Source organism: Stenella coeruleoalba (assembly GCF_951394435.1).
Source record: "Stenella coeruleoalba genome assembly, chromosome: 13".
Classification (NCBI taxonomy): Eukaryota; Metazoa; Chordata; class Mammalia; order Artiodactyla; family Delphinidae; genus Stenella; species Stenella coeruleoalba.
This window is the reverse complement of record NC_137159.1, coordinates 83,334,994-83,355,106: the sequence shown is the minus strand read 5'-3', so window position 1 is coordinate 83,355,106 and position 20,113 is coordinate 83,334,994. Positions and strand designations below refer to the sequence as shown.

The 20,113-nt window shown below is 39.4% G+C and overlaps 1 protein-coding gene across 4 annotated transcripts in view; it reads right to left on the bottom strand.

The window, feature by feature from the left end:
• Positions 1-20,113, bottom strand: part of ADAM17 (ADAM metallopeptidase domain 17) — a 50,663-nt gene that overhangs the window by 11,061 nt on the left and 19,489 nt on the right. Inside the window, exons 3-12 of one of the 4 annotated variants that reach the window (XM_079941480.1) lie at positions 19,804-19,934; positions 18,922-19,010; positions 16,764-16,932; positions 15,594-15,727; positions 13,663-13,752; positions 11,615-11,728; positions 8,346-8,490; positions 8,149-8,237; positions 5,499-5,651; positions 757-956 (exon numbers count right to left, since the gene is read on the bottom strand). In XM_079941480.1, coding sequence (XP_079797606.1) covers positions 757-956; positions 5,499-5,651; positions 8,149-8,237; positions 8,346-8,490; positions 11,615-11,728; positions 13,663-13,752; positions 15,594-15,727; positions 16,764-16,932; positions 18,922-19,010; positions 19,804-19,934 — 1,314 coding nt within the window. Of the gene's footprint in view, positions 1-756; positions 957-5,498; positions 5,652-8,148; positions 8,238-8,345; positions 8,491-11,614; positions 11,734-13,662; positions 13,753-15,593; positions 15,748-16,763; positions 16,933-18,106; positions 18,855-18,921; positions 19,011-19,803; positions 19,935-20,113 lie in introns of those variants that run through there. The other 3 variants (XM_079941482.1, XM_079941481.1, XM_079941483.1) reach the window with 3 other exon arrangements.

Below are 20,113 nucleotides of genomic sequence, written 5' to 3'. Positions count from 1 at the left end.
TTAATACAGTAATTAAAAAAAAAAAAAAAAAGGACTTCCCTGGTGGTCCAGTGGTTAAGACTCCACACTCCCAACACAGGGGGACATGGGTTCGATCCCTGGTCAGGGAACTAAGATCCTACATGCCGCGTGGCGCAGCCAAAAACTTAAAAAAACAAAACAAAAAATACTCAAGCCCACAAGGCAACAGTGGTCAAGAAACTAGTCAGCCCTGTCAGTATTTACAGTGTTAATAAGCACTGTATTCCGTTAAATCTGTGACCATAAATCAAAGTTTTCCCCCTACTTCTAAGCCAGGCACTGGACGTTAAAAATGGAAATTTAAGTACCTTCTAACTTGTAACCTGCTTCCTCCACAGTTTCTGGGATTAAACAGTATTCTTCAACACTATTTACAGTATAGATACACAATAATTAATTTATGTCCCAGGACTGTCATTTTGATTGTTCCCCATACTTTGTTATTATGAAAGGATGTAGCCATGAACATCCCTGCTGAATCATCTTTGTGCATCTGTTTCCTTAGAAAAGATTCTTTGTACTACGGCATCGCTACAGCAGAGAGGACGCGAGATGGAGGACTTGTGATACGATGTCACATTGCTTTCCAGAAAACATTTTTCTCGCTATAAAGGGCAGAAGGGGTAAACACACACTTGCCAGGCCCTCTGATGATTCTAGAGCCCCGCGCTTTCAGCCCGCTGTTGTGAGGACCCCTGTCAGGCGCCCAACTCCACCCCGCGCCACGCTCCTCACCTGCACTGGACGCCCGGCCTCAGCATGCAGTCACTGTTGCAGCAGGTGTCATTGTTCAGGTACATGATGCCGGGGTCACACTCCTCCCCCTCGTCCACCCTGGAGTTCCCGCACACTTTGTTGCTGCGTTCTTGAAAACACTCCTGGGCCTTACTTTCAATGGTCTTATAGATGGACTGTTTACTGCAGTTTGAAAACATCTTAAGAGAAAAGAGGCCACATAGGACCCAAAATAACATAAAAATTCATTCCCAGGTGGTGTTTGTGCTTCTTTTCCAGGGACAAACTTTAACACAAAAGCCACAATCAGAACCCCCTTGAAGGTATGTCAGGTTCACTGTCGCCTCTAAATGTCATTTGTATGGAATTGAATCATGGCCCTCTGTAAGATGCTAAAAAGGTGACATGAACGTGGTTAAGAGCCTAAAATTCTTCACAGGAAAGTAAGCTACACGAATGCTGAGACCAAACACCCCAGCCAGCCTAGCACGAGCAGAGAGTCACCAGACTCTAAGCCACCCCAGGCGCAGGCACAGGCCCCGCTGCAGGGACACTGAGAACAGGGCACAGGCGGCCATCTTCCTAGATGCAACGTCAGGCCTGCAAAACAGGGTCTGCTCTGGTTTACCTCTTCAGCTTTCCCTGAATATTTACATCAATGATCCATGTTTAAAGTGTTTAAATAGTTGAGCTTAGTAAGAGGCATGTTATTACATATAGTCTATTAAAAGATTAAATTTCAAATTATTACCTAAACGTTTTCATGAGTCCCCAAGATCTTGTTTCTTTGAGTTTCTACAGTTGACCAGCATCTCAAAGGAAGCCTGAACCCTAGCTTGCCCACTTGGTGTACAGAAACATGAAAATGACCTTCTAAATCTGGGCATTTTTACCTGGAGCTCTAAAATGGAGTCCATTTCCCAAACCATCTGAAATTATCAAGAGAAGCGGAACAAGACTTGGGTAAAGCTCAGCGCGGGTACTTGTAGAGGTAGGGCCGCCACGGTTTGCAAACGGATACAATGGCTTCACTTTCAACCCAGACAAGGGCCATGAGACCCCTGAGGAGCAGAGAGCACAGGACCCTTATGAAATAGTATAACATATACACTGGTCTCTGGCCCCAGTTCCTAGCACAGAGCTCCCGAAGCCCCTGTAATTTCCTGGGTCAAAATGGGAGTGTCTTTTGTTGTAATGAGCTGACTTGGAGTGGGCTCCTTGGGGGCTCCTGGATGGGGGCTGGTCACCAAAATGACCAAGCCGCCATGAGAAGCTTGGAATTTTCAGCCCCGCCTTCCATTCTCTTTCGAAGGGACAAGGGCTTAAAATGGAGCTAATGGCTGATCGTGCCTATGCGATGAAGCCTCCATAAAATCCCCAAAGTACAGGGTTCAGAGAGCTTAGGGGTTGGTGGACACGGGGGTGCTGGGAGAGGGGTGCACTCTGAGGCAAGGCAGCGCCACGCCCCTTCCCACACACCTCGCCCTCTGCATCTCTTCCATCTCGATGCTCATCTGTATCCTTGATCATAGCCTTTTATCATAAACTGGCAAACGTGTTTCCCTGAGTTCTACGAGCTGCTCTAGGAAATTAACTGAGCCCAAGGAGAGGGTCACTGGAACCCCCAATCTATAGCCAGTTGCTTAGAAGCACAGGCGATGACCTGGGCTTCTGAGTGGCATCTGGGGATGTGGGGGGGGGGAGCGCAGCATCAGGGCACTCTTACGGGACTGAGCCCTTAACCTTTGGGATCTGATGCTATCTCCAGGAAGAGAGTGTCAGAACTGACTTAAACCCAGCTGGCGTTGCAGGAAACAGCTTGGTGTAGAGTAAAACCTCCACGTTTGGTGACCAGAAGGGTCAGAAGTGAAGTGGGCTCTGTGAATAGTAAAGTAGACACACAGGAAGAAACACACAATAGGGAAGAACTGTGTAGGTTTTCCCTACACAGGAAGAGAAAACTGAATTGATTTTCCTTTTCGACCCTCCAAAGGTGACTGTGACCACTGAATCAGATACAAAAGGATTACTCTCCGAAAGACACTGAAGACCCCATCTCCCTAAACGGAAACACTAATTGGATTTTTTTTAAAGCATAGTAAAGACATTTTTAAGGGGCCTGGTTATTTCAGTCTAGACCTCGGGCAGTTGTATTTTGCTGCGTTTATTCACCAGCACTGCATACTCATGAGCTCAATTCTACGAGTTCATTATGGGAGGCCAGGTCCTTATGAATTCAAATTCACACTGAACCAGTCAGATCTCTTTGCTAATTTATCAGAGTCACACCCCTAAGCAGCTGGACCCCCGGACAGAGCTGAGGGAAAAGTGACCACTTCACTCTCGCTGCTGTTGCCTCCGCACTCCCCAGAGACCTCTGAGCCCTCTCTCTGTATCCTGACCACACCGCCTTCTCCTCCCACCAATAAACTCTAAGAGGTTACAATCCCTAATGCCGTCTGCTCACAGCAGAGCCTGTGGCTTGATACTTCTCAGTGGCTTGTCTGGTGCAAGGTGCCAGGTCCTGTCTTTCTAGGTCGAGGAACCACCTTATTTTTGTCCTGGAGCCTTGTTTACCTAGTTAAAAACATTTTAAGGAATTAATTTTAATTAAGGAATTAAAATGTGGACTAGAAGATGCTCCGTATCTTTTTACAAGGAGATTACTACTTGGGTAAACCAAACTATTAAAGAAAATACACTTGGGACAAAATAAATAAATGGATAAAGTGTTCTTCGCTGATAGACTAGCAGCTCCAGGATAAATAAATGGCTCTGCCCAGCCTCCATCCTCATTAGCGAGTTCCTACAGGGCTGTTCCGAGAGCCCATCGGCGAAGTCTCCCTTAGGAAGAACTTGTAACAGGAAGAGTGAGCACCACGCATGCTCACGTGAACAGTCTGCAAAGTAAAACATTTTACCCCAAAGTACTGATGCCATCCTCATGACCAAGAAGCAGTGACTAACAACTAGAGCTGCACTGTCTAGTACGGCAGCCACTGGCCATATGTGATTATTTAAATTTCTTTTTCCTCACCACATATTTCACACTTTTTATTACAGAAACGTTCAAGCATCTGTAAAGTGGACAGAATGGATTCATGAATGCTCACATGGCCCCTCACCAGCTTCAGCAATTATCAACTCATGGCTTCATGACTCACCTATATCCTCACCATTTTCCCTCTGTTCCCACACTGTTTTTTGTTGTTGTTGTTTGGGTTTTTTGCAGCTTTATTAAGGCATATTTTACATATCACAAAATTTACCAGTTTCAATTGTACAATTCAGTGATTTCTAGTAATTTCACCAAGCGATGAAACCATCACCATAAATCAGTTTTAGAACATTTCATCACCTCAGTAAGGTCCCTCAGATCCTTTTACAGGTAATGCCCATTCCCACCTCCAGCCCCAGGCAACCACTACTGAATTTAAATAAAACAGAATTTAAAATTCAGTTCCTTGGTCTCTCCAGCCACATTTCAAGTGCTTACTGGCCACATGGGGCTAGTGACTACTGTATTGGGTACAGCAGATAGTGTTCCCCCATCACAGAACCTTCCAGTGAACAGTGCTGAACTATAATGTACATCATTAGAAAGAGAGAGACAACCTCTGAAAAAAGGAGAAAAATTCAATAGGGTATGTGATACAATGGAAGAACAGGCAAAACAGGTAGCTCCTCAGGCACAGGTTGTCCAGTGGAGGAAAAATAAAGCATAACAAGCAAAGAAAGAGAGGAATGGACTTTGCACCTAACAGCCAAAGAAAACAAGATGCAACAAACAAAAAACACGACAAAAAAACATGAGACCAGAATTTTAAAAGGCAGGGTCAGGGCCAGGGAAACGCAAAAGTAATCCTTTCCTCTAGCTCCTAGTCAGGCTTTAAAAGGGGAGTCAGGACAAATAACTTGACACTTCCTTCCCGATTAGATGCAGATGGTTAGCCCATCCCCCAGCCCACTGAAATTCTGCACAAAACCACAATATCTTCCTCATGATGCCTCATGCTGCTCAACTTCAAGTAAGAGGAAGAAGGCCCAGACAGACAGAAGGCCCAGACAGACACCTATGAGCACTTTCAGCTCAGGCTCTACGAGTTAGTCACAGCCACGCTTAGCAAAGTCTCTGCAGCTGTTTACCATGTCCCAAGTCAATGAGTATTGTGTACTCCATCAGACACCCTCAAAAATCGTTCCTCTAAAAAAACAAAAATCGTTCCTCTATTTACCTAACAAGTATTTATTATGTACCAGCTACCCTGAACAGGCACTGGAGACAGAACCGGTAACCAGAAAGGCAAGGAAGGGCCCTACCCACAGGACGCTTACATATGGCAAATTAAATATTTTTTTGCGAAGGTTTATTAAAACGTGCAAATTGTGAAGCAGTGTAGGGTTAATATGAATGACAAACCTGTAAATTAAATGAAGTTTTTAATTGAAAGCCTGAGCCCACCAGATCCTGCAAACTAGGACTCCAGTGCAAGCCATTATATTAAGTAATTAATTTTCCACACAGCCCAAACCAACACATGATCATCTTTGACAACAAACAGTCCAGAGGAGCAGATTTAGATGGACCATGTTTCACTCTTAATACACACAACCAAGTTTCAAGGTACTTCGTAATCTGCCGTTCCATCCCTAGAATGGAAAGCTTTTCTGAGCTCTCATTATAATTAAACATAGCCTCTTTCTTTCCTAACCACATAAAAAAAGCTCCAAAAGTTACATACCTTATTGTTCTCGTGATCGCCACTCACAGCTATGGGATACATAACATACTTTCCTCCCTGGTCCTCATTTGGGGCACATTCTGCTAGACCATCTGGATCGTGTTCTGCTCCAAAATTGTGCCCCAATTCATGAGTTGTAACGAGGTCAGCTTCCTGAAGGATCATGCAGAGCAAAGATTATTTCCTAATAGCCAACCATCAAGTGCTCTGGCCAGCTGGGTCCTGCTGTCTTAGATGTTGGACTATGACTTCTTCTATCAATTACAGAAATTAAACAGAATTCATGGGATTTTATTTAATATTGCAAGTAGTATTATAAGGATGAATTTAAATCAGTGTAAGAAAACATAACTTAAAAGATACACTGGAACACTCTTACTGAGGCACCAAACATTGGCCATTCCAAACACCGCCTGGCACCAGTAAACCCAATAGCTAACAGTCAATCACCCAACCTCCCGCCCCTCACCCCAATCACACTCCTGTTAAGATCTAACTATTGCGGGGGAGGGGGTGGGTGAAAATAAGACAACTGAAGAACAACAAAACAATGTTCCTTATCCCAGTGACTGAATTCATGGCCAATGACAATCTTAATGACCTAGAGGATTTTATTTATCAGAATCCAGTTAAAGAGCTGCACTGAACCAATGAGATCACCAGAGGATTTCTACCTGAATGTAACAATGAATTTGGCCAGTAAAGCTAAAAATGTTCCCGTATTTAACTGCAAAAAATAACAAATTTATTTACTGATTTTTTTCCTAAGGGGGGGGAAAATCACTCCATAGAATCTGAAAAAATTTGTATGTATTTTGCAAGACATGGGAATTTTTTTTAAGACAGAGTCCCAATTCTGAAACCAGTGTGTTGAAGATTACCAAGTGTTTATATTAAAATGGTAGTAAAGAAAACTTGGCATTTTAGCAAAAAAGTACTCAAATCCTAAAGGTGCAATATGGAGAAGTGATTCCAAACTGTGCTTTGGAAAAATTCATTAGTGGATTCTCTAACAGACTGACACTTTAAAAACATCGAAGCAATTTATTTTTTGTTCTGTGTGTCTTATAATAGAAAAATTCTGGAAGACCAAGGAAAACATGTCATGAAATCAAACCATTGATGATGCTGTGATACCAAAAAGGTAAAGGAGTACCATAAGAAACAATTCTGGAAATTAAAAAGTTTCCAAAAACTGCTTAGTATATTTTTCTTCTCTCATCCCATTTCACTTTTTTTAAATCAACCAAAGTCCATAATTTATATTAGGGTTCACTCTGTGTTGCACTTTCTATGGGTTTTGACAAACACATAATGTCTTATATCCATCATTAAAGTATACAGAGTAGTTTCAACACCTGAAAAAATCCTCTGTGCTCCACCTATGCATCCCTCCCCACCTGGCGAAGCAACCACTGGCAACCACTGATCCCTTTCCTGCCTCCGTGGTTTTGCCTTTTGCGGAATATCATATAGATGGAATCAAACAGATTGGCCTCTTTTACTTCGTAATATACATTTACAGTTCCTCCATGTCTTTTTATGGCTTGATAGCTCTTTTTCTTTCTTTTTTTTTTTTCAAAGTGCTGAATAGTATTGCATTGTCTGGATGTAACAGTTCGTTTATCCATTCACCTACTGAAAGGCATCTTGGCTGCTTCCAAGTCTTGGCAGTTACTAATAAAGCCGTTATAAACATCCGTGTGCAGGTTTTTGTGAGGGCTCCTTTGAGTCAACACTAAGGAATATGGTTGCTGGATCCTATGGTAATACCAGAGTAAGTTCAGTTTTATGAGAAACTGCCCAACCACCTTCCTAAGTGACTGCACCATTTTGCATTTCCACAATCAAGTGCGAGAATTCACGTCGCTCCACATCCTCGCTAGCATTTGGTGTTACCAGTATTTTGGATTTTAGCCATTCTAATAGTTGTATAATGGTATCTGCTTGTTGTTTTTTTGTTTGTTTGCTTTTGTTTTTGTTTTTTGCGGTACGCGGGCCTCTCACTGATGTGGCCTCTCCCGTTGCAGAGCACAGGCTCCGGACGCACAGGCTCAGTGGCATTGGCTCACGGGCCCAGCCGCTCCACGGCATGTGGGATCTTCCCAGACCGGGGCACGAACCCGTGTCCCCTGCATTGGCAGGCGGACTCTCAACCACTGCGCCATCAGGGAAGCCCTGCTTGTTGTTTTGATTTGCAATTCCCTAACAGCATATAATGTTGAGCATCTTTTCATATGCTTATCTGCCATCTGTATATCTTCTTTGGTGAGGTGAGGTGTGTATTAAGATCTCTGGCCAATTTTTAAGTGAGGTTGTTCGGTTCTTTATTGTTGAGTTTTTAGTATATTCCTTATATATTTTGGATAGCAGTCCTTTAACAGGAGCTGTAGATGAAGGGCGCCAGAAGGGATGTCTTTAGGGAAAACAATAATCCCGACTTGTCTTAAAAGAAATTTGACAGCTAACAATTATTTTCTTCTTTATACTTTTTATTTTCATATTTCCCACTAAAAGCATACATCTTTTTAGGCAGAAACAAAAAACAGTATGTATAGCTTTTAAAAAAGATACCTAAATAAATATGTAATAGCTCAGGTCCTACTACAATAAAGTCAAAATCTACACTTTAAAAAATTAAAGAACATACCTTTGTAAGGATGGTTTTACCATAATTTTTTGTGCTGGTCAAACCACTATTCAAATAGATATTTTTCTTTCCAGTTGGACTATAATAAGCTACAGGAAAAAGGAAACAGAAACAAACTGCTTGTTCAATACAGAATTATAATATAATCCAATCACCTTGCTATCCCCACATATTCATACAACAAATGGAAAACTTACCCTTTGGGCAAACACCTCCATGACTGTTTGCTCTGGGAGAACCAACATAAGCTAATCCAAGAGTTCCCATATCAAAATCTTGGTAGGTGAAAAGATGTGCTAGGCAGACTTTAGATGCTTCTTCAGCTATATCAAAGCTAAATTGCTTTTAAAAAAACAAAGTACTCTTAATTAGATTGACAGTTACATCAGACTAAAAGATATATCAACTTAATATTCCAGAATACTACCATACTTTATGATTGCAATTTTTTTTACATTTTTTTAATTGAAGTGTAGTTGATAGACAGTATCATATGTTACAGATATAGTAATTCACAATTTTTAAAGCTTATACTCCATTTATAGTTATTATAGAATATTGACTATATTTCCCATGTTGTACAATATATCCTTGTAGCTTATCTTACACATAACAGTTTGCACCTCTTATCCCCTACCCCTATTTGCCCCTCCCACCCCCCCAACTGGTAACCACTAATTTGTTCTGTGAGTCTGTTTCTTTTCTGCCACATTCACTAGTTTGTTGCATTTTTTATTTATTTGTTTGTTTGTTTGTTTCTTGGCCGCACTGGGCGGCATGTGGGACGTTAGTTCCCCGATCAGGGATGGAACCCGTGCCCCCTGCAGTGGGAGCGCCAAGTCCTAACCACTGGATCGCCAGGCAAGTCCCTTGTTGTACTTTTTAGATTCCATATATAAGTGATATCATATAGTATTTGTCTTTCTCTGACTTATTTCACTTAACATAACACCCTCCAAGTCCATCCATGTTGTTGCAGATGGCGAAGTGTCATTCTTTTTTATGGCTGAGTAGTATTCCTGTGTGTGTGTGTGTGTGTGTGTGTGTGTGTGTGTGTGTGTGTGTGTGTGTGTGTGTGTGTGTGGTGTGTGTGTTGTAAAAAATGCTATGAACATTGAGATGCCTGTATCTTTTCAAATTAGTATTTGTTTCTTTGGTCGACTGCAGTTTTTCACCAGCAATCACAAAATTGTGCGGTATAGTGCTCCTTACCTATGGTTCTCACTCATCTACACAGATGAGAAGCAGACTGTCATGGGGAGGGTGCAAAAGGGAAAGAGCCTGGAGCTTTTTATAGCATTTCGGAACTAGGAGGGTTGATGTGAACACATGCAGTTCAGCACCGGGGACACTCCAATTCTGCAAGGTGGAGGGCTTTGATACTTCTTCCAGAGGATCTCAGCACCTCATACCAAAACAAATCCCTCTAAAGGACTTCAAGGATTCTATTGGTTTTGTAGGGGTTTTAAAGTTTGCTTTGGTTTTACAATGTATAGAAGTTATAAACTTATAGGAAAACATATATATCTAGTTTTATGTTACTAAAATTAAGATAAAAATTCATTCAAGTCAACACTGGTGCTTTGGGTTTTTTTTTTCTTAAAAGGGGTCCACATATTACTTTATTTTTTTCATTTTTTAATTTTTTGGCCACACCACACGGCCTGCAGGACGCCAGTTCCAGACCAGGGACTGAATGCAGGTCCCCGCAGTGAAAGCACCAAGTCCGAACCACTGGACCGCCAGGGAATTCCCCAGAACGGGTCCACATGTTACTTTAAAAACCTCTACCATAACAGTCAGAGACTCCAACTTAAAAAGACTGATTTTTTTAATGCTTAAAATGAGTGGTCGGAAAGCCCCGTATAAGGAATGAGGTGTTCCCGGGAGCTGTCTCCCTAGCCACATAGGGATTTTGATAGTTCCATGATAATAGGCTTAGGCTCTGGGACACTCTCAGGAGCCTTAGGGAAGAGAACTGGAGAGGAGCATCTGCAGAGGCAAGTCATTCCCTTTTGCTCCTCCCCCGGTGTGAGTTGTCTGGAGGCCCACAGAAAAGCAGAGGTGGGATCGTTCAGCTGTCCTAGATGTCTGGAGATCTGGCCACTTGCTTTTGGCTTTGTCATCACTAGTTGTGTAACTGAACGTAGACAAGTCATTTAACCTTGCTGTTAATGGGCTGAATTGTGTCCACCTCCAAAATTCATAGGTCGAAGTCCTAAGTCCTAGCAGCTCACAATGTGACTGTATCTGGAGACAGAGCCTTCCTTTAAAGAGGTGATGGAGGTAAAATGAGGTCATGCAGGTAGGCCGAACCCAAAATGTCTGGTGCCCTTACACACACAAAGGGAAGACCATGTGAGGACACAGAGAGAAGACGGCCACCTACAAGCCAAGCAGACAGAACTCAGAAGAAGCTAACCTTGCCAACACCTTGACCTCAGACTTCCAGCCTCCAGAACCGTGAAAAGATAAACTTCTATTGTTTAAGCTGCCCACTCTGTGGGGCTTTATTACTGGCAGCCCTAACAGACCAGCACACTTGGCTGAGTCTCCTTAGAAGAGTAATGGTGCTATCTCAGACCCACGTTAGATAAGGTGTGTCAGAGTATTACACAGATACAGCACTCTATGGATCTCAACCTGATAATATCCTTTAATTCCATTCAAGCTTTGAAAACTTGATTTCGCTTTGGCCTTGTTGAGACTAACCAGAGAACCCAGATAAGCCACACTGCCTGGACCAACCCTAGAACCTATCAGATAAATAAAGATGTTGTTTTAAGCCGCCAAATGTGCAGTGATTTGTTACAGCAGCCATAGGAAACTAACACATTAACAACACAGCGAAAGATAAACACTATCACTTCACAGGTGGTCATTTTACAACAAAGCAATAGGACACACAGACAGAAACTGAGATCATGTGACAAAAAGGATAAATCATATCTTGTCAAGGCAAGAATCCATATGACATAGAATGTTTATGTTATCTTTAAATTTGTTACCAGAATAAAAACACAAAAATTTTAAATTTCCATAGAGAACTTTCAGATCTCCAAGTTATACTTCTACCATCTAATACATTTTCATACCATTTGGTAATTACTGACCTAAAAGATCTACTGATAAGCTTCAAAGAGACCTGAACTAACAAAATGGTGTGTAAAAAATCTGTAAGTTGGGTATCCATCTATTTTCTAAAGGCCTATTACTTCACTAGATTCGCAGAGATATTACGGTTAAGAAGCATTGCTTTGTAGCATTTCTTGCTTTCAGTTCTGCCCACCTTGCTGTCTGCCCTGCTACAGGGGATAAGGTCACTGTTGGATCAGCTGGGGTGGGCTGCCCCTGGTTTTCAGTCACCTTTCCTAAGATGCCCCTTCATTAATACAGACATGACCCACGTTTTTAGGAATCAGAAAATGGTGTTAAATAGTATCACTTTCAGGGTTCCACGACCTACCTCTAGCAGCATCTTCACGTCCCAAGCATCCTTTTCTTCATTTGGGTAACTTTTTGCCATATTGAAGTGCTTTTCACCAGGTCTTACCTCTTGTGGAGACTTGAGAATGCGAATCTATACTTAAAGAGATAAAATACTTAGAACACTTCAGAAAAAAGTCACAAGACTGAAATAATACGTCATTGTTTCAGCTATTCAAAAAAAGACCATCTACCATTCTTTAAAAAAAAAAAGTTTTAGAGTCAAAATTCCATAAAATTCTTCAGCTCTAATATCTAATGTTTAATTTAAAAACAAACTGAGAAGCAAATGGTATGGAAAACACATATGTCAAAGAATGACTTATACATTTATAAATGTACTCCTAAAATTTTATTTCCTCTATATAGTTGGAAAAAATGAAAACCTAGGTTCCATGAGCCTAAAATAATTTATTCCAACTACAGTCATTGATTCAGATACAGAACAATAAGATGTGCAGACCGCACACCACAGGAATAAGAGTACAAAAAATAAGGGCTTTTCCTTACACATACAGTACAAATTCATATTAATCCTAATTTTTTAAAAAAGGAACAAAGGTTTCTCTCCAAAGGAGATGAAACGTATAGGTTGGAAAATCTGGCAAAGGAACAGAGCCATGCTCAGCTCATTGTGTCCGGCATCTCTTCCAGATCTGCCTGCCTACAGAGGGGATACTGGGGTCTGCTCTGCCACCACGTGGTAAGCTCACTGGGGCGGCTCTGCAGCTTTGGCGGTGGGTGATCAAGATCAGTTCTGCGATGAACCAGGTGAAGGCCCACTGTGACAGCGTATCTAAACCACAGCCTCCAACCCACCTATCATCTTTAAAGAAACGGGTTTTTTAATCTCCTATCACACCTAATTTTTTCAATTGTTTCCAAATTTTAAAGCAAAAAGGAGCTTTATTTATTGGTCTTCTAAAACTCAAACATGATGCAGCTATTTTAAACAAGTGAGACAACTTTATTGTACCACAATGGAATAATCACCAACATATTCATGAAATGAAAAAGCGAGGTGCAAGAGTACAACATACCACGAATATGTCAAATACACACATATACAAACACATGCTATGCATGCATAAAATATCTCTGGAAAGATACGGATGAAACTAGTGACACGGATGTCTCTGGGGAAAGGAACTGGTTTGACAATGGGTAGAGGTTGAGGAGACTTACTTTTCACTGGCTTTTGTACCGTGTATATATTACCTATTCAAACAATAACTTAAAAAAGAAAATGCAAAACAGTAAAAGAATGGAAAAGGGGAAAATAATTCTCTTAGTTTTCTACAAGTACTATAAAAGTTTAGCATTTATAAGTATGATTTCAAATGCTTTTTTCTTTTTATTCTCTAAATTCTAACCTACAGAACCTATAAGAATATGTCTAGTTTAGTACAAAGAGCCTAGAAAAAATAGAGACAATAATTTCCTTAATTTACATGTCAGAATGTCTGTCCAAAGCAATACCCAATTTCAGAAGTCTTGTTAATCAGTCTTATCAATTTGGAACAATTTTTACTATGTGATATAATTAGGATGACATTAATACATAATTGCTGGACATACTCTATTGACAGATAAGAACTCAGGAGATTTTTGGGAAAAGAGATCTAATGGTTCTGTATGTATAAACGCCTTGCAAATGTACATAGTATTTTTAAGTAAATTTTCTAAGCATTCAACAATACGTGCTAGAATTCTAACTAAAGACATTAAGCATAATCATAGAAAACTAAAGCAAGGCAGGGGATAAAAAGGCTATGAATTCAGAAAAAAGAGAGATCATAGCAGCATAAGGCGGCTTTCTGCCTAAAATAAGCCTAAGAAAAGAATATTTCATAATCTATAAATAATATCAAAACACTGTTAAGTTTATCAGATAAAAATCACTGGCATTTCAGAATATTTATTTATGAGTAAAGTAGAAGGTAAGTTTCTGGGTTGTGAAAACAAGTGACAAATATTTACAACACATAGCTTAGCTGAGTATTATAACCCACATCCATTGATAAATACCTGCTCTATCTGTATTCCATAACCTTTAAAACCTGCATTGTCCCATGAAGTGTTCCGATAGATGTCATCAACTCTGTCAATTAGCTCTATCTGTGTGTATAAAAGGGCGAGAGAAAGACATTATGTATATCTTTACCACTCTTTGCAATGTAATATAAGTTCTGTAGGGGTAAAAAAAAAAAAAATCAGTTCAGATAAAATACCATTGTAAAAGTTTCACCAATTACAAAAACTTGCATTAAGATGTTACGCTTTACGTTCACAGCGCTAATAAAGAAATTATTCCTAGCCTCAAACTTAAAATGTTGGTACCAGAATAGAGCAGTGGTACAGTTCATCCCAAATTTCAGGTAATCAACTGCACAGGGAACCAAAATATCAAGTAACAAGTTTTTTAAAAACTGCCATTCCAGTCAACTACAGAAATGAAAGTTAAAAGTCAATCAATTTACCTAAAATATTCCTAAAAATAAGTACTCTGTTCATTCTATCTCTTGCCACGTACCTCAGAAAAACATCTTCTTCAGAAAGAGGTAAGGAACAGTGACAGATACTGCTAACCCTACACCAGACCCTCCCTGGGCAAAGTTCAGCACCGAGGACCAGGTAGAAACAGAGAGAGAGGAATGAGGTCTCACCACACCTCCTTTCTCCTGTCCTCTGATTTGGGGAGGGGGAAGGTGGGTAGAGCTACTGAGGGAGGAGCCGTGCGTGGTACAATAGCCAAGGACAATTCAAACTATTGCATATATAGGAACAGAATACTCACTACCAATCTGCTCCTCAAAGAGAAGGTTTTATTGTTCAAAAACTGGGTAAATGAGGTTTGCTCTGGCAGCTGTGAAGCACATTATACGTCTAAGAAATTGTTCTTTGCTTACAGTAACTGTAAACCAAGAAATGCAATTTTTAACACCAGACCTCTCATTATATTCATATTCTTGGTGTAATGAACAAAGAAGCAAACTAAGAGCCCCTAATACAAAACCCATACTAAGAAAGCATCTTTTCAAGAAGGACTCTCTTACTTAGGAACAAGAACTATAGTGACTTCACACACTACTCCTACTACCCTCATAATAAATTCACTGGACATGGAAGGGAAGGGAAAGAAGGGTGAGGAAGGGCACAAAAAAACACAGAATGGGAATAGCAAGGCAAGGAGAAAGACGTCTTTGCTGCACCGGGCTCTGCACTACGAATGAATAGCTGCATTCTCTTATTCCCTCAACATCATTTCTGTCAGTGCCAAGTTATCACGAGGAATGAGGTCATACTGACAAAAAAATGTCAATGAAATATGATTCCCTTGACTTTTAAAATTACAATAGTAAATGCTTAAAAATTCAGCATCAATACTTCTGTAATCCTGCCTGCAAATCTTTGCCCTATAGTTATGACCACAAAAGCCCCATCTATTTCATCCAGTTATAGTCCAACAATTAGCTATTTTATACCAGTACAACATAAACCAAATTGACCAACTCCTCTGATATATACATATAAGCAAAGATAATACACACAAGTTCATACAAATATCAATACTTTTTTCCCCCACTCTGGAGCATACATCCATACGTGTCACCAACAGGATCACTGCCATTATAGCAGAGATGTTTTCACAGAGTTCACTTCTATAAAGGAAGGCCTACGTTATGAACTTTCCCTAAACATAATATGCATAAAAATTCTGATGTGCAGAAAATCTTAGTTGAAAGGCAAAATGGGGTTTCAAAAATTTGAAACTAGAATCTCTATACAATAATGTAAGAACCTCAGGTGACAGCCCTCAAATATTCTAGGGAATGACAGAGCATCTGAAACAGATCTCATTTCACTACGTTCAAATTATAGCAGTCTTCTCTTAAATGGAATTTGCCTACCTACGTGAGCTTTTTTGTCCATTACTTCATCCAGTATCAAACACTTACCAAGTAGTTTGTAGTTGTACTCTCTTCCCCTCTGCCCATGTATCTGTAAAAGCGATGATCTGCTACCACCAATAATTTACACGTGTTCTTCAGGGGATTAGGGTCAGCTCTTCTCTTCACCCGATGAACAAGCTCTAATATGAATTTGGATGCACTATTAAATCAAAATTCATCAAAACAAGGAGTGTTTTATAGTAACATTTTAAATCTACTGTATTTTTGAAACAAATATTATTTGAGCTCAGTATCCTTAACGGTATCTTGAACAGGAAAACACTTTGGAGAAAGACAAAAAGTGAAAAGTAATATAAGGTTTTCAAATTGTAGAATTCAAAACCAAGGAAAAGTGCAAAAGTACTTAACAGAATAAAACAATCACCTATCTATTGCTGGGCTATGAAGGTGTCATTTTCTTCTAGAAGAAGTCTACAAATTAAAAATTACAGTAAAAATATCCAGATAATCAAACATTAAAAGATTAGTGGGGATTCCCTGGCAGTCCAGTGGTTAGGACTCCACACTTTCACTGCTGAGGGTGCAGGTTCAATCCCTGGTCGGGGAACTGAGATCCCACAAGCCATGGAGGGCAGCCAAAAAAAAAAAAAAAAATTTGAAAAATTATTTTGTGTCAACAGGTCATTTTTTCTTATCAAATAATCACACTGTTTAAGAATTTAGTTATATACTAAAATGCTAGTAATATTTTTCTAAAGTTTTCAAAAATGAGGACAGAATATTTCTCCAAGATGGGTAGATGGTCTTTAAATGACTCTAAATTCATCTGTCCCAAGACTGATAATTTTCTTCTTTCTGAACAGGACAGACCTCTCTTGCTACGAACTAATTTCTTATAAACATATCTGAAGATTGTTTTTTCACAGTACTATTCTGTCATTTCTAAATACCTACAAAGGAAAATATTTTCCCTCAGATTATTCAATTTCCCCTTTCCCCAATCTTTTTAAAAGTCCAACCTTTATTGCCATCATTATTTTCTAGTGTTTTCAATTCTTACAGAAAAAACATCAAGAAATTTCTGAACAAAACTATTTTCAAGCCAAATACTATAATTACTTGATAATCGTGTTCCTTTTTATGAATTAACAACCACCCACCGAAGACAACTGTTATGCTTGCTTCTTATTTGAAATATATTTTTCTTAGTCTTACCATCAGGTGGCTCTCTGCCTACCAGCCCTTTTGGAAGCAACTCTTCATTATCCGCCTTTATATAACCACACACTTTTGGAGACTGCAAACGTGAAACATTCTTGATATCTTCAGATTTATAAACTAACACTCTTTTGTCTTTAGTATCATTAATTAGTCTCCAAAGTGGCTAAAATAGAAAACAAATATAACTGAGATGGAAAATATAAAAATTCCTAAATATTCAAGCCTTACAACATCCCTTCCCTATTTTTAGATAACATTCATTCCCAGGTTAAGTAAACTGACTAGTCAAAACAAAGTTCTTCTCTGTAAGGACAATGGTCTCATCAGAACCAGACAGCCCATACAGAAAAGATTCTGCGTACGTATATGTGTGTGTGTGTGTGTATGTATCTCCACATCCGTCACAGAAATGAAAATCAAAACCTCAAGGAGACCACTTCATACCCACTAGGATGGCTGTAATCAAAAAGACATGTAACAACAAGTACTGGCATGGATGTGGAGAAACCCTCATCTACTGCTGGTGAGAATGGAATACGGAATATAAAATGCAGTAACTGTAAAATGGTGAGAATGTAAAGGGCAGCCACTATGGAAAACAGTCTGGCAGTTCCTCAAAAGGTTAAAAACAGAATTACCATATGACCCAACAATTCCACTCCTAGTGTATTATATACCCAAGATCAATGAAAATATATGCTCACATAAAAACCTGTTCACAAATGTTCATAGCAGCATTATTCATAACATAAGTAGAAATAACACTAATCTCCAACTGATGAATGAATAAGCAAAATGTGGTATATCCAAACAATGGAATATTATTTGGCAATAAAAAGAAATGGTGTACTTGACACATGCTATAACATGAATGAACACTGAAAACATTCGAAATGAAAGTAGCCAGACACAAAAGACCACATGTTGTGTGACTGCATTTTTATGGAAATGACCAAGCAAATCTAAAGAAACAAAAAAGACAAATCTAAAGAGGCAGAGAGTAGATTAGTGGTTTCCTAGAGCTGGGAGGGTTGGGGCGAGGGGGAAGTGGGCTTCTAAGTAATAAACCACTTTTTCAATTTAAAAATTATTAATCTCATGCAAAAGTACTTCAATAAACCTGATGAGTTTACTTTTAAGTGAACATCTCACAGGGAAATGTTAATTATGGTCATTTTTGTACTTAGTGAAACCGAGAGATACGGATGGAAAGAGAATTCCTAATTGTCCCAAAGGGTATTTGGAAAAGTGAGGAATCTGAGCAAAATTAACTTGGATCCTAAATGCACCCATTTTGGATTAAGAATTAATAGATGATCCTAAGGAAATAAGCAAACCTGTGCACTGTGGCAGAAACAACGCTGTGCATTCCCCACACGGTTTTATCTTTCTGAGCACAAGAGATTATCTTCCCCAGCCTCCTTTGTAGGCAGGTCAGAGACAAGAGTTTCTGGAACGTGGGTGGAAGTGATGTAGGCCACTTGCAAGCCTGGCCATAAAAATCCCCTGTGGGATCCTCCAGCTGTTTCCCTTCTGCGGCAACCTCAGAGAATATGTGTCCATGTTCCAGAGTATTCTCATTTTCCTAGAGACGCAGAAACACTTCAACCCACAGATCTGTAGCAGACGTTTTGTTTTCTGGACTAGTATCTGACATACAGCCATGTGTCTCACACAAATGTGGCCAGTTTGCTCTTGGTTTCTACTGCTAGGATTTCAATGGAAGAATGGCCAGAGCCTGAGTTTCCTACAGTTTCCTCTTTTAACTTCTCAAGACTATGAACTATCACCTTTTATAGATCTTGCATTTCCAGAGCATCTAGGAAAGAAGATTTCATCTTCATCTTTGAGAAGGATTATTAGAGAAAGAATAAAGAAAAAATGAGGCAGTTCCTCTTCCCATTATCCATCTCACATGTGACTTTCAATTACTGTACTTAAAAATACAGAGTGCATCCTATGACAGCATCTTAGATATATAAAATATATGTATATTTTTTAATCATCTATTTGTCTGGTTTAAAAAAAATGTAAATACAAGGAGAAGAGAAGTTCAGTATAAAGACCCTTTTCTTCTTAAAACAACTGCATAATGGCTTTCTAAACATCAGAGATACATGCTCCTGATAAAAATATTCACATGTAGACTTACCTCTACATTATATTCCACCCCATCTGTGTTGATTCTTATTGTGATATCATCATCTCCTATGTGGGCTAGAACCCTAGAGTCAGGCTCACCTTAAGAGAAAAAAAAGTCATTACTAAAAAATATTTAAATCAAAAAATAAACTATGCACTATCAATAAAAATCAAGCAAGCCCTTCTACAGAGTGGAATGTGCCCAGGCACTGTGGAGATGTAAAAAACACAGGCCCAGAAAGCAGCTGGGTTTTCTCACTCCTAAGGAGGAGCCACAACTCTAGTCATTTGAAATCGGCCTCTTTCCCTGAAGCCTCTTATGAGAATTACCTAGCGTGTTACAGAACAAAACAAACAAGGGTACATTTTCTTCTGGAATAACTTTACCTACTTTGGGGTAAGAAAGAGGAAGCAGAAAGCATGATTCAGAATATACAGGTCTTGAACTGTACTACTTGGGTATTTTAGTGCCATTTTTTTCATATTGCAGAAAATTTTCCAGAAGTAAACTGCAATTGCTTGTTTAATATATTTTCTTAAATAAATACATGACAGGATCACAGAGTCAATTATTTTATCTCCTATCTTCCTTGTTTACAATCTCATAAGGGAAGTCGACAATCCCTCCCTGAAGACAAAAGGTTAAATTCGTATGACTTAAGAGGAAATCTGTTGTAATCATGAAAATAGCCAGTTAGTATGACGTACTGGATAATACTCATTTCCTCCTGTTTTAATGTTTCTGCTTCCAGATTTACAAAGCTCAAATAGAACAAACAATAACACTTCTTTGACACCCCTTTTTCCTCCCCTCAAAAAAGAATATACAATCTAGTTCAATCTGGACACCTAACCCCCAAGCACAAAGGCAAACAAATGAGCACCTACTAACCAACCACATGTCCATTGAAGAAGTCCTGCCATTTGACGGGGTACTCGCTTTCATCTTTCCCATCTACCACCACGACTTTGAAATTTTGGGAAAAGCGTTCAGTACTTGATGTCAGGTATAATTTAAAATGCCTAAAGAAAGAATGCATCTGAACTTTAAGCACATAAAACAGAGGCCTAATTTTCATTTAATTAAACTTACTTAAGAAAAAACTTGACATGAGTTTACATTAACGAAGTACTATGCAAGTTATAACTACTGTTTTACTTAGTTATAAGGTACTTAGAGTGTTGTTATCTCCAGTAAAGAC